This window comes from Eptatretus burgeri, chromosome 17, assembly GCF_056783735.1.
Source record: "Eptatretus burgeri isolate ZD-2024b chromosome 17, Ebu_testis_v1, whole genome shotgun sequence".
Lineage (NCBI taxonomy): Eukaryota > Metazoa > Chordata > Myxini > Myxiniformes > Myxinidae > Eptatretus > Eptatretus burgeri.
In genome coordinates this window covers 57,626,206-57,641,837 of record NC_140977.1, presented here as the reverse complement: position 1 = coordinate 57,641,837, position 15,632 = coordinate 57,626,206, and the positions used below count along the sequence as shown (strand labels likewise).

Here is a 15,632-nt window from a genome sequence, read left to right as displayed (position 1 = left end):
TGCAATACCCTCTCCTCTGGCCAGGGTAAAAATCAAACATGTTTGTGTTTTCCTGATAATCCGTTTCCCTTTTTCTGATAATCCGTTTCCGTTTTCATGATAATCCATTTTCCTGATGATCTGTTTCCATTTTAGTGATAACCCATTTCCCTGATAATCCTTTTCCATTTCCCTGATGATCAATTTCCGTTTTCCTGATAATCCTTTTCCATTTCCCTTTTTCTGATGATCCGTTTTCCTGATGATCCGTTTTCCTGTTGTTCCTTTTTCTGATGATCCCTTTCTGTTTTCATGATAATCCATTTTCCTGATCTGTTTCCGTTTTAGTGATAACCCGTTTCCCTGATGATCCATTTCCGTTTCCCTGATGATCCATTTCCGTTTCCCTGATGATCCATTTCCGTTTCCCTGATGATCCATTTCCGTTTCCCTGATGATCCATTTCCGTTTCCCTGATGATCCATTTCCGTTTCCCTGATGATCCATTTCCGTTTCCCTGATGATCCATTTCCGTTTCCCTGATGATCCATTTCCGTTTTCCTGATGATCCATTTCCGTTTTCCTGATGATCCATTTCCGTTTTCCTGATGATCCATTTCCGTTTTCCTGATGATCCATTTCCGTTTCCCTGATGATCCATTTCCGTTTCCCTGATGATCCATTTCCGTTTCCCTGATGATCCATTTTCGTTTCCCTGATGATCCATTTCCGTTTTCCTGATGATCCATTTCCGTTTTCCTGATGATCCATTTCCGTTTTCCTGATGATCCATTTCCGTTTTCCTGATGATCCATTTCCGTTTTCCTGATGATCCATTTCCGTTTTCCTGATGATCCATTTCCGTTTTCCTGATGATCCATTTCCCTGATGATCCATTTCCGTTTCCCTGATGATCCATTTCCGTTTCCCTGATGATCCATTTCCGTTTCCCTGATGATCCATTTCCGTTTCCCTGATGATCCATTTCCGTTTCCCTGATGATCCATTTCCGTTTCCCTGATGATCCATTTCCGTTTCCCTGATGATCCATTTCCGTTTCCCTGATGATCCATTTCCGTTTTCCTGATGATCCATTTCCGTTTTCCTGATGATCCATTTCCGTTTTCCTGATGATCCATTTCCGTTTTCCTGATGATCCATTTCCGTTTCCCTGATGATCCATTTCCGTTTCCCTGATGATCCATTTCCGTTTCCCTGATGATCCATTTCCGTTTCCCTGATGATCCATTTCCGTTTCCCTGATGATCCATTTCCGTTTCCCTGATGATCCTTTTCCGTTTCCTTGATGCTCCCTTTCCGTTTTCCTGATGACCCATTTCCGTTTTCATCATTGTGGTTGCTTCTTTTGGTCCTCATGATTTGATTCCAAAAAGGAAGTTATCGTTCCAGATTTGTGTGCTGCCTCCAATTTTGTGTTCTCGGTTTCTGTCAATTGTTCTTCGAATTGAGCAGTAATTCCCACATATTCTTTCCTGCTCATTTTCCCATGCTTTTAGACAAAAACGAAGGTATATTGTAATCAGCTCGGTCTGTCTGTCTGCTGATCCGTCACGCTATCTCCTCCGAAACAGTTTGTTGTGCAGAAATTCGCCAAAGATGGTAGTTATACTACTCTTGCACCTTCATGCCATGTGTAATCACAACTTTTTATCCCCACTGCCTGGGGTGCTGTCAAAAGGTCAAATACCCAGAAATGAAATTAGATGCACATTTTAACACATTTTTAATGAAACTTTCTACATGCAATCAACATTGGGGGATGCATGAAATATGTAAAAAAAATTCTTTTGATTTAATCTCTGGTTTATGCTGAAGCAGGTTGGAACTTGGGATCACAAGGGTAAAAATGGGAAAAAAAAATTTAACACAAAATTTGATATTGAGTCATTCCTGGTGGAACTTTTTGTCAACTTTGCTTTTGGTGGGAAAAATGGGGATTTGCGATGTTGCACCATCGACTTTGTTGTAGTCTGATTTTATTTTGATCCTGCATCTCAAGCTCCAATACTTTTGGGTCTACCAGTTTCCCACCTACCAATGTTTCCCAGACCCACTCACCATGTCTCCATCATCTCTGCCCCATTACTCACCACCCTCACTTTAATTCCTTCCTTATGTTTTTTTTTTTTGATTTGATGTCCCATACTCTATACAGAGCATCGGTGCTGCCAAAGCAGTTCATTGGCAAGGGTTATACAGGGTGGTTTGCCATTGCTTTTCATTGTTTGTTTTTTGTTTGTCTGTGGTCTAACATTTTAAATTCTGAACGTCAAGCAAGGAAGCAGCATGTACCATTTTTAAAGTCTTTGGTATGACTCAGACAGGGTTTGAACCACCGAACTCCCAGACTCAGAGTGGACACTAACCATTTCACAACCGAGTCTGGTATTCCTTCTTTTCATCTCCTGGTGAATACAAATATAAAACCATCAACAAATCTAGTCGTGGCCAAAAATATTGGCACCCTTGCACCTTTTTTTTTTTTTTCAAATAATGCACCATTTATTCCAGAAAATTGTTGAAATTAACAGATCTTTTGGTATCCACAAATGTATTTCTTTGGTATGCAGTGGAACAAAACAGAAAAAAAGCTGAAAGAAATTATTAAATGTTAGCTTATTCCACAAAGAGATCCGAAAATGGCCCGGACAATATTATTGGCACCTTTTAGAAATAATTAGATTTCAAGCAGGTGATTCTCCTTTACTTTGGAAATGAACTCACCTGTGGTGAGTGGCAGGTGCCTGCAATATAAAATCACTCATTCAACCAGTTCGAATGAAGAAAAAGAGTCATTCTGCTGTTTTATGTCACTGTTTGTACCGCAATGAAGATGGAGAAAAGAAAGAAAAGCAGAGAATTGTCTGAGTAGGTCAGACACAAGATTGTAGCCAAGCATGGACAATCTCAAGGCTACAAGCCCATCTCCAGAGACCTTGATGTTCCTGTGTCCACCGTATGCCATGCTATCAGGAAGTTTAAGGCCCACGGCACTGCAGCCAACCTCCCTGGACGTGGCCGCAAGAGAAAACTTGATTGAAGATTGCAAGGAAGGATTGTTCGAATGGTGGAGAAAGCACCTCGATCAACTGCCAAACAGATTCAAGCTGACCTTCAAACACAAGGTACGACAGTTTCAACTTGCACCATCCGTCACCAACTCGATGAAAGGGGGTTCTATGGTAGGAGACCCAGGAGCCCCCACTGCTGAGAGAGAGGGGGAGACAAAATAAAACCCGACTGGGGTTTGCCAAAACGCACTGCAACAAGACAAAATCCTTCTGGGAGAATGACCTGTCAACAGATGAGACCAAATTAGAGCTTTTTGGTGAAGCACATCATCTCCATGTTTACAGAAAACAAAATGAAGCCTTCAAAGAAAAGAACACTTTCATTCCTTTCATTCCTCTTTTTCCTCGCCTTTGGAATAAACTTCCTCACTCTGTTCAATCCCATTTTTTCCTCCAGGCCTTCAAAACAGCTGTTCACCACCACCTCTTATCGCCCCCCATCCAAATCCTCGATCTTTTCTACCCCCGTTAATCCACCCCAAACCCACTTCCTTCAAATTCCCTGCTTTCCTTCCTGAAAGTCCCTGTAATGTCCATCTTTTATTCCCCATGTTCCCCGCCCCATCCCTCTCCCTTCCACAGATCCACGAATGTCTCTGTTCCCCACTGTTTTGTCCTACCCACTCCCAGCCCTCTTGTCTCTTGCCCCCCTTGCTGTGCATTGTGTTTTAGCTCTCATACGAGCCTCGAGAAGGTATACAAAAACAAACACCTTCCCGATAGTCAAACGTGGAGGAGGTTCAGTGATGCTTTGGGGTTGCTGTGCTGCCTCTGGCACTGTGCGCAACTATGGCTGCAGACATCCTCCTGCAGTTGAGTTACTTTTTTGAAGGAGGTGGTGGCAGGATTTACCTTCCGGCCACCCCAAAAGCCTTCACTCTGCAAAATACAAGAAAACCACAAAGAAAATTGAAAACCCACTCCGTGGGAGTATCTCCTGTGCAGCTGCCCTCTGCAGGGCAGCTCACCAGATGACGGGAATGGGACAAAGCCTTCGGGGGACCCCCCACTCTTTGATGATAGGAGGAAAACCAAGGGGTAACCTTCCACGGTCAGATTATGGTAGTGTGTTCGTGGTGGTGCTGAGGTGTTCTCCACCAGACGGCGGTCTCCTTGGGTTAACCTGAGCTGAGGCGGTCCCTTGGGGTTGGTGCCTGGAATGTCCTATCCCAAAGAGAGGATGATCACCTGTCTCTGTTATCATCTGACCTCAAGCGTTTGGACATCGGTGTTGCAGCACTCTCTGAGGTTCGGAGACCAGATTGCGGTGAGATCATGGTGGGTGGTTACACCTACTATTGGTCTGGTCGCTCTGATGGTTACACTGCCCAAGGAGTTACTGCAGCTGTGTCCAATAAGCTGACCCCAATGATAATTGAGGTAACACCGTTCAACGAGCGTATTATGAGACAAAGGATTCGTCACTCCTTGGGTGTCATTTCCCTGGTCTCTGTTTATGCTCCGACTGAGACGAGTGATCTCACTGTGAAGGACACATTCTACGCCACGCTCGAGTCTATGGTTGATCAGTGCCCCAGGCAAGATACTCTTCTAGTCTTGGGGGATTTCAATGCATCAAATGGAATTGATATGGATGGGGTTATGAGACATGTGTTGGTCCCCATGGGTCTGGAACTGTGAACCAGAATAGCACCAAGTTCCTTGACTTTGGAAGAAGTCATGGACTTAGGGTAGCTGGTTCATGGTTTCAGCGCCCACAGGCTCATCGCTGGACTTGGTATTCCATGGCCGCTGAAGGATGATCCAGAACTGCAGGGTCTACCAGTGTGCTCAGTTTCTCAATACCGACCACAGGCCCTCTGCAGGGTGCAACCTCAGAGGTTGCAACTCTGAGGTGCAGCTTAAATCAGAGACAGTGCTGTGAGATGTGATGGTTCCATCTCCGACTTATTTCCAGTAGTTCCTGGAGTTCCTCAGGGGTGTTTACTGGCCCCCACACTTTTCAGCGCATGTATGGACTGGATTCTGGGGGATCAAGTTCAGATCAAGGATCTGTCGGAGAGATCAAGTTGCGGTGCATCGTTTGGCAATGTCAAGATCTCTCACCTTGATTTCACAGATGATGCAGTCATCTTTGCGGAAACTCGAGATATCCTTTTGGGGTCCCTCGAGGTGCTGAATGAGGAGTCAGAGTCGCTGGGATTACAGGTTTCTTGGGTCAAAACTAAAATCCAGGCTTTCGATGAAATCTTGGATGCTGCTATCTTGTCTGTACCTATTTGTGGTGAGGATGTTGAGGTCACGGAGAGATTCATGTCTCTGCTGGCTGTGAGCCTGAGATCAATAGACGTCTGGGTCGGGCCTGGGGAGTCATGGATTCACTGGATCATGGGGTGTGGCGCTGCCGGTACATATGCAGGAGGCCGAAAGTCTGAGTCTTCAGGTTCTTAGTGCTTCAAGTCTTGTTCTACAGATGTGAGACTTGGACTCTGACCAGGGATCTGAGACTGAGATTAATTCCTTTGGTACCAGGTTTCTACGGAGAATCCTTGGCTATCACTGGTCGGACTTTGTGTCCAATGAGCGGTTGCTGAGAGAGACTGAAATAAGATTTGTTACCTGCATAGTCCGTGAGCATCAGCTGCAGCTGTATGGACATGTGGCTCATTTTTCTGATGCTGATCCTGCTCACCAGATTCTCTCAGCGAGGGAAATTCGTGAGTGGCGGAGGCCAACGGGCCGATCACGCGTCTTCTGGTTGCATCCGGTTGATCTGCATCTCGAGGAGATGGGGATGGCGGAAAGTGGATGCAGTGACACACTGCTCTGAGGCATGCTCCAATACCTGACCTGACCTGACCTCTGTGTGCATGGTATCATGAAATCAGGAGATTACCAAGGCATTTTGGAGCACATTTTTCAATCCAGTTTCATAAAGCTGGGTCTGTGTCGAAGGTCATGGGTCTTGCAGCAGGACAATGACCACAAACACACTTCAAAAAGCACCCAGGAATGGTTCAAGACAAAATGCTCGACTGTTCCAGATGTAAATCCCATTGAACACCTGTCAGAAGATCTGAAAACAGCAGTTGGGAGAAGGCACCCTTCAAATCTGGGAGAACTGGAGCAGTTTGCACAAGAAGAGTGGGTCAAACTGCCAGTAGAGAGGTGTGGGAAGCTCATTCATGGCTATAGGAAGTGCTCGACTGTAGTTCCTTTGTCCAAAGGCTGAGATACCAAATACCAAGTCGAGGGTGTAAATAATTCTATCAATGCCATTTATTTTTTATTTTCTGATTTAGTAGGATATATTAAGTTCTGAATCAAAAACAAAGGTTCTTTCATATTAACAGTGGAATATAGAATTGTGGAGACAAAATGCTCTTGTCAATTTCAACTTATTTTTTGAGAAAATTGTGAGTTATTTGAAAACAATGCAAGGGTGCCAATATTTTGGCCATGACTGTCTAACAATATTCCAGGTAAGCTATTTCCACACACTTCCTCCAGTGAAGACTACCCTCTGTCTCCACTGTCCCCGACACCTGCCAATATCAAACTTTCATCACATCATTTATAATTTTCCTTTTTTTTAATCCTTGTTCCCTGGTTGACTTACTTTCCAACCATCTTTTCACTATCTATCCTTGTTTACCTGCATAGATCACCAGCTAATCAAATCGCAACGTAAGAAAAAAAATGTTCCGCTCAACTTGCCAAAACAACAAGGTCTTTGAACACGTGCTTCCAAATACAAATAAATCCAATACAATTATGTGTGAATTCACTAGTAACATGACTACAAACTTGCACAATATCCAATACATCACCCAAAACATGGAGTCAGGACAGCGAATACTAAAAACAATAATAATCACTTATCCCAATTGCCATAATCATAAGGAACACTCAAACTCACAACCGAATCCTCATTTTCTTTTGTCTCAACAGGTTTTGGAAATCTCCTGTTTGGCCACATACGGATTTCCACACCCTGGCTGGTCAGTACATCAACCATCATACTAAAAGATACCGTGCCCAGTTTGGAATTGTTCCGGTCTTCACTTTGACATCGTGCATCGCTGGACATCACTTGTAGTCATTGCAAACGATGCTTGTGATTTGAAAGAATCCGGTGCGATTGAACGATATGATTGTTGTTTTGGTGTTTTTTTCCACTTTATCCAAGTGGTAGGTTCAGATACACACATATATATATATATATATATATATATATATATATATATATATATATATATATATATATATATATATAAACACACACACATATATTTGTTGTTGTTCTTCTTTCGGCTGCTCCCGTTAGGGGTCGCCACAGCAGATCATCCCTTATGATCCTCGTACTGATTTGGCATAGATTTTACACCAGATGCCCTTCCTGACGCAACCCTGGTCACTTCTTATGACACAGGGATAAGGATTGGGTTTCGCCATGATTCCGGGCTGCCCTACACCCTCTCATAGCACGGCCCAGTGCAGAGCAGAGCTCCCGTCCTCGAGCGATCCTCCAACCCAAGCCTCCGAGTAGCCGGATTACAGGCGCACGCCACTACGCCCGGATATATATATATATATATATATATATATATATATATATATATATATATATATATATATATATATATATATATATATATATATATATATATATATATATATATATATATATATATATATATATATATATATATATATATATATATATATCCTGGTGTTGGCATAGTGGTTAGGGTTGTGGCTTGAGATCCAAAAGGTCCTGAGTTCAAGCCCCGTTGGCCGCTTGACTTGATGCACACCAGGAGGTTGACTCAGCCTGTCATCCTTCCAAGGTCGGCGAAGTGAGTACCAGTGTACTGGGCCGGGTGTATGCCCTGGTTAGAATAGGTGTACCATATCCCTGTGTTGTAAGAGGCGACCAGGGTTGCGTCAGGAAGGGCATCCGGCATAAAAACTAAGCCAAATCACAATGTGGATCATAACGGATGATCCGCTGACGTGACCCCCAACGGGAGTAGCCAAAAGAAGAAGAAGAAGAATATATATATATATATATATATATATATATATATATATATATATATATATATATATATATATATATATATATATATATATATATATATATATATATATACTGAAACGCAAAAGAAACGTACCACCTTTTAAAACCTCAAATATCAACAATAACACTGCGTGTAGTAAATGTGTGAACTTATTTGTGGACAATAGTGTCCTCTGTCAGACAAAACTGTCATGGATGGTCACTTGAACTTTCAATGGTCACTTCATAGCACAGCTGTTTAACAGCCGTTTTGACTGTCAGTGATTAGCCAAGGGGTAAAGGATGATTTTACTGAGCTGCACGTGAGATATTGGCTTTAAAAAGGCCAGTCCAAAATGGGCATTTCAATCAACATGCCACAATTGTCAAGGGATCAACGGCAGTGTGCCTTGGGCATACTGCAAGGCGGATTGAGCTACCGTGAGGTGGCATGTCGCCTTGGCTGTTCACACCAGATGATATCAGCCCTGGTGGACAGACACCCTCCACAACTCTGCAGATGATAGACCTCGATCAGGGAGGCCAAGAGTCACCACTGCAAGGCAGGTCAGGCAGATGGTCCTAAGTCAGATGGCTTCAGAAATTGAGGACTGAGTGGGACAGAATCCAGCAGCAATCCATCCAAAGACTGGTAGGCAGTATGCGCCGACGATGCACTGCCTGTATCCAAAACAATGGTGGCCACACGCTATTGAAAGGGGACTGACATTGCACCCTGTGCTGTTCTGTACTGTTGAACAAACTTATGAGATGGTGTATCTTGGTCAAAAACTTGACATGTCATCAATAAAATGCCAATGTTTCAATTAGCAATTGTTGGTTTGTTTTATTTTGAACTGTTACAATTTTATTACATTTCAAACAAGTGGTAAGTTTCTTTTGCGTTTCAGTATATATTTATGCATATATATATATATATATATATATATATATATATATATATATATATATATATATATATATATATATATATATACATATATTTATAAACACATATTGTTGTGGGGCCGGGTCTCGGTGGCGAGCACGACCACGAGTTGGAGCAGTAGAGTCGGCTCCACCGAACACCCGGAATTTAGGTCATACCTTTCAGATAAATCCGAAAGGTCATGGGTCCCTGATCGGACCAAAGATAGCCAATAGGTCGACCACATGGGATAGGGTCAATTGCCAATTTCAATATACCTAAACACCCACGTCGTCCAAACTACCGGGAAAATTCACCCTCGGCAGGATCTACGCGATCCGGGCCATTACCGAGCCGGATCCGAGTCGTACCCCGAGCGGAGAGTACCAGAATCCTGCCGGGCCGATTGCACGATTACGGCAGCAATGAGGCCTCCTAATTCCTGTTTGCAGCATGGCAAACCAATGATAGAAAGGACAAGGACGAGCTGGGACATTCAACAAGAGGGGAATTTATCAACAATAGTCGGGGGTCGAGGGGAGCATGTAAGGGAAGAGTTATCCGAATAAGCAAGGCAAATAATGTACAACAAAAAGCACTTAACAATTCTACTTATAGATGGGGCCTACGGATACACACATGCACACACAGATACCCAGAAATGGACCCCGTCGGGTCGTTATTGAAGGCTTCCAGCTCGAGGAAAGGTGAGCTGGAGACCAGAGCTAGCTTGGACCTGTCCGCCTCGTGCAGTCTTCGACGTTCTGGCGCGGTGGTGCTCAAACCCGCAACAACGATGCCACTCCAAGCACCAGGGAAGGAGGATGAAGGACGGACACCAACCAGCGCGAGGGCAGACAAGGCAGCGAGCGCCAGCAGGCAAGGCGAGACGATCCAAGACTATCTCGCCAGCAAACCCCAACTGCAGGCAGTCAGATGGTGCCGATCAATTATTCACTCCCCATCCAGGGGGGAGGGGACTCCCTCTCGTAACCCGCCCCCCCTTACTGGACGGTTTTGGCGCGCAATCAGCTCGTTGCCCCTGTGATTGGCCAAAGGGGGCGCCAAGTCCGCTGATTGGACCGGGGGGGGGGGGGGAGTGAGTGGCGAGCGTCACGACAGACCGCCCCTGAAATAGGAAGATGAGTAATATTTTCCTGCGTTGGCTCCCATTGGCCGAACGACGGCAAACTCGCTCGCATCTCCTTGATTGGTCGAGAGAGACGCCAAGTCTTTCATTGAACTCCGCCAACCGTGAGCGTTATGGCATCAGGATGGAGCGAGGCGAAGGTGTTGTTGTTGTGGAAGCAATGATGTAAAAGAAAACCCTGACTATCAAAATAACTCTGCAGCGCACAAACATTTAATTACCCATTAGACACAGGCAATGGATTCTAACTATACACATATACTTAACGAAATAACTGAGCTCTGGGGACCTGTCTGTTGTGTGCTCATGGCTGCCAGATTCGTTACAATATATATATATATATATATATATATATATATATATATATATATATATATATATATATATATATATATATATATATATATATATATATATAAGCCCAAAATTATTCATACCCAATGAAAAATCAGAGTTTTGTATTTATCTCATACTGACAAGCTGGAGTGGAGGAACTTTCACTTCACCCAAGGACATTTTGTTGGCATGTTCAAATCCACATATTTTGGCTCAACATTATTAGCATAACAATCAAAATGTTAAGATTTCTGTTTTTATGCCTGCCCAAAATTATTCATACCCCATCCCAAGTCTCAGAATTGAGGCCAACGTTTGCGATGATGCACATGCTTTTGATATTCCTAAGATTCTTTATAATGTAATGCAATTATTCCAAGATGTGTGCATACAATCTGAATGCATTACAAATGTGGTCTATTGAATGTACTGTTACGTTTGAGGGGGGGGGCATGCATTCAAAGGGTAATTAGGATGTTTAATTAGGTATGCCATGCTGTTGAGTGTACCAGGATCTCGATGTAATAAGTAGCAATTCAGTGGTGATAAGTTGTCTAGTAAATGTCCATTTCTTCAAGGGGGAAATGATAATTGTCACGTAATTAGATAGGGATACAGGATAGGGTAAGTGTGTCTGCGTAAACCCCTTTTAGTATTCCCTGGAGGCTTGCCGTGACGTCACAGGACAGTGCTGCGGATGGCTCCGCCCCATGATCACGATTGGCGGAAGGCGACGGCGGTGGGCCAATAAAACGGCTCGATTGGAAGTGACGAGGACTCGAGGATAAAAAGGCTCTGTTTGGGGAAAAGGGCGAGGAAGAAGAAGATCGGGACAGAAAAACCGTTTTGGTGGAGGCTGTTGTGCTGGGAGCGTGCTGTGTTGTTGCGCTGATTCGGCCCTGCTTTCATCGTGTCTCGTGGCCTTGCTGAGCCTCGTGCCTCACCTCGGTTGGCTCTGCGGTTCTACTGGCTCTGAGTACGGGGTCGAATGGCGGGCGGACCTGCCTCCCTCTCCTGCTCGCAACTTGGCGCCAGACCTGGTTCCCTGGCGGCTGTGAGCGGACTTGGGCCGACACCAGGAGGTCGACAGTACCACGGTGTCTCCTGCCCCTGACGAGCGCAATGCCAGCTCATCCGGCGCCAATCCAGGGACTGTTGCGTCCGCACCACGGGCCAGCCTGACCACCAGGACCAGCTACGTTTTGTGTGTGTGTGTGTGTGTGTGTGTGTGTGTGTGTGTGTGTGTGTGTGTGTGTGTGTGTGTGTGTGTGTGTGTGTGTGTGTGTGTGTGTGTGTGTGTGTGTGTGTGTGTGTACCTGGCGCCTTAGAGGGTTTGAGATTTGTATATTCATTGGAATTGTCTGTGTTTTCCCCACGCCCGAACCCACACCACCATCCCGTCGAATCGCCCCAGATCCCTCTTCTTGCCGAGTCTTGTTATTTCTGGTTAGAGAAATAAACGTTATCAACTTAGTGAAAAGCGACTCGTGCCACCTTCCTCGTCCCGTTTGCGGTAGAGCGATTAAAACCGCCATCTTTGGGTTATAAATAAATAAACCGCCTCCATCGTTTCGGCTCATTCTACATTAGCGGGACTGTTCAAGTCCCGTGGACGTCACAGTACAGTGAGGAATGTTATCGAACAACACTCTGCTTTTCGACTATAAATTAAGGGGAGCTGATGCAATCATTCTCGGGTCATTGTCAGCATGGCGAAGAAGAAAGAAGTCAGTGAGGACCTTCGGTTGTGCATTGTGAATGCTCACAAGGAGGGGAAAGGCTACAAAGCTATTTCGAAGCAGTTCCGAGTGCCAGTTGCCACCATACAAAGCATAATTAGGAAGTACAAGGCGTTCCACACTAAAAAAAAACATTAAAGGACGTGGTCGGAAGCCAAAGGTGTCGCCTCATCTGGCAATAAAAGTATGGCGAGAGGCCAACAACAATCCACGGATCACTATTAAGGCTCTCCTGAACAACCTTGGCGAGTCTGGAACCAAGATATCAAGGCAGACACTCCAGCGGACATTGCACAAGGGGGGTCTCCATGGACGCCGACCAAGAAAGACTCCACTCCTCTATCCCAGGCACAGAAAGGCTCATGTAGCCTTTGCAAAAGCTCACCTGGACAAAGATCCAAGCTTTTGGTCCTCAGTTCTGTGGTCGGATGAGACGAAAATGGAGCTTTTCGGGCCAGAGATGTTGCTTTCGTTTGGCGAAAGAAAGGTGAAGCATACAACCCGAAGAACACAGTCCCGACTGTCAAGCATGGAGGCGGGAGCATAATGCTTTGGGGATGTTTCTCAGCCAGTGGGCCCAGCAATCTCGTCAAAGTGGATGGCATCATGAAAAAGGAGCAGTACATCAAGATCCTTGAGAAAAAAACATCAAACAGTCCGCAGAGAAACTTCACCTCGGGGAGCATTGGACGTATCAGCTGGGACAACGATCCAAAACACACAGCCAAGTCAGTCAAGAAATGGTTCCGGGATAATGATGTAGACGTTCTAGCGTGGCCAAGCCAAAGTCCGGCCCTCAACCCAATCGAGAATCCGTGGAGGGAGCTCAAGACTGGAGTGATGGCAAGGAAGCTTTCCAACCTCAAAGACCTGGAGACCTTCGCGAAGGAGGAGTGGGCCAAAATCCCTGCAGAGACATGCAAACACCTTGTGAGCAAGTATAAAAACCGTTTGGAGGCTGCAATCACAAACAGAGGCTTTTCATTGATTACTGAATGTGACTTTGAACTGATCTAAGCAAGGGTATGAATAATTCTGGACATGACATTTTTTTGTAAATCTATCAATAAAATATCCCAGAAACAATGTATTTCTTGAAACGTCTCTTACAGTGATTCTCTCAGCTGTTTGTCACATTCTTATGTAACTTAAGCCAGAAGAAACTCATTCCTCAAATAACATGATTCAAAATACTCCAAATTTGGTGAGGGTATGAATAATTTTGGGCTGAACTGTATATATATATATATATATATATATATATATATATATATATATATATATATATATATATATATATATATATATATATATATATATATATATATATATATATATATATATATATATATATATATATATATATATAGTGGTATTGTGAGGTGGGGAAGGTGGATGGGTTTAAATATTTGGGATCAACTGTCCAAAGTAACGGAAAGTGTGATAGAGAAGTGAAAAAGAGAGTGCAGGCAGGATGGAGTGGGTGGAGAAGAGTTGCAGGAGTGATTTGTGACAGAAAGGTAGCTGCAAGAGTAAAGGGGAAAGTATATAAGACTGTAGTGAGACCAGCTATGTTGTATGGTTTGGAGGCAGTGGCACTGACAAAAAGACAGGAAGCGGAGCTGGAGGTGGCAGAGTTAAAGATGCTGCGATTCTTGTTGGGAGTGACGAGGATGGACAGGATAAGGAATGAGTATATTAGAGGGACAGCGCTGGTAGGACGGGTTGGAGACAGTCAGAGAGGCGAGATTGAGATGGTTTGAACATGTGCATAGGAGGGAAGCGGAGTATATCGGGAGAAGGATGCTGAGGATGGAGCCGCCAGGTAGGAGGAGAAGAGGAAGGCCAAAGAAGAGGTTCATGGATGCGGTGAGGATGGACATGCGGGTGGTTGGAGTGTCAATAGAAGATGTGGAGGATAGAGCGAAATGGAGACTGATGATCCGCTGTGGCGACCCCTAACGGGAGCAGCCGAAAGAAGAAGAAGAATATATATATTTATATATATATATATATATATATATATATATATATATATATATATATATATATATATATATCTCTATTATAATACCAAGCTTGCACACTAAAAACTCGGCTCGCCGTCACACGATCCCTATGAAATTGCTGTGGCACTTAGCGGACATGCCGACAATGTTTGGGAAGTCTTGGCGTTCCATAGTACCACTTGCATTTTGCACAATGCGTATTTTTGTCAATCCTCGTGTATGGTCTGTCGTCTGCTACGAGCTATGTTGTACTGCTATCCCGTGCATGTGCACGGGTATCGCTCGTGTGTGTGTGTGTGTGTGTGTGTGTGTGTGTGTGTGTGTGTGTGTGTGTGTGTGTGTGTGTGTGTGTGTGTGTGTGTGTGTGTGTGTGTGTGTGTGTGTGTGTGTGTGTGTGTGTGTGTGTGTGTGTGTGTGTGTGTGTGTGTGTATATAAACACATACAGTATATATATATATATATATATATATATATATATATATATATATATATATATATATATATATATATATATATATATATATATATCTAGATATGTTTATATGTTCTTCTGTATATGTACATGTATGTACATATATATTATTATTTATAAACACACATATATATATATATATATATATATATATATATATATATATATATATATATATATATATATATATATATATATATATATATTTCTTCTTCTTCTTCTTTCGGCTGCTCCCGTTAAGGGTCGCCACAGCAGATCATCCTTATTATCCGCATAGTGATTTGGCACATGTTTTACGCCGGATGCCCTTCCTGACGCAACCCTGGTCGCCTCTTACAACGTAGGGATCAGGTACACCTATTTTAACCGGGGTATACACCAGCCCAGTACACTGGTACTAACTTCGCCGACCTCGGCAGGATGACAGGCTGAGTCAACCCCCTGGTGTATTAATTCAGTGGCCCAACGGGGCTTGAACTCAGGACCTTTTGGATCCCAAACCGCTGCCCTAACGACTGTGCCAACACCAGGCTCAGATATATATATATATATATATATATATATATATATATAATATCTATATATATATATATATATCTATCTATCTATCTAATTACAGGCCCAGACCAGGAGTCAAACCCAGGTCCTCTGGCAAACATACCAGTGCTCTGCCATCTGAGCTATCTGGGCAACCCACCGGCTGAGCAACGCAATTCTTCCACATGTGCCACTCTCTTTCCCCCACTGCTTCCAGGACACTCACTGCCAATCTTGGTCTGCTCTTGAGAGGGTCTGCTGGGCCTTTAATTTTTGATGGCTCTGTCCTGTTCATTTTTCTCATTATATTATGACGTCCCCCTGTGGTGTTTAATGGCATACATGGATGTGTCCCCCCCCCCTGCA

General features: G+C 43.8%; 1 protein-coding gene and 1 pseudogene across 4 annotated transcripts in view; one reads left to right on the top strand and one right to left on the bottom strand.

Moving 5' to 3' along the window:
* TPCN2 (two pore segment channel 2) overlaps positions 1 to 15,632 on the top strand; it is a 75,840-nt gene that overhangs the window by 43,868 nt on the left and 16,340 nt on the right. For all 4 annotated transcript variants that reach the window (XM_085863048.1, XM_085863046.1, XM_085863045.1 and 1 more), the window contains one exon: positions 6,984 to 7,033. In XM_085863048.1, coding sequence (XP_085719174.1) covers positions 6,984 to 7,033 — 50 coding nt within the window. The remainder of the gene's footprint in view (positions 1 to 6,983; positions 7,034 to 15,632) is intronic.
* LOC147010217 (signal recognition particle RNA) lies at positions 7,468 to 7,613 on the bottom strand (annotated as a pseudogene).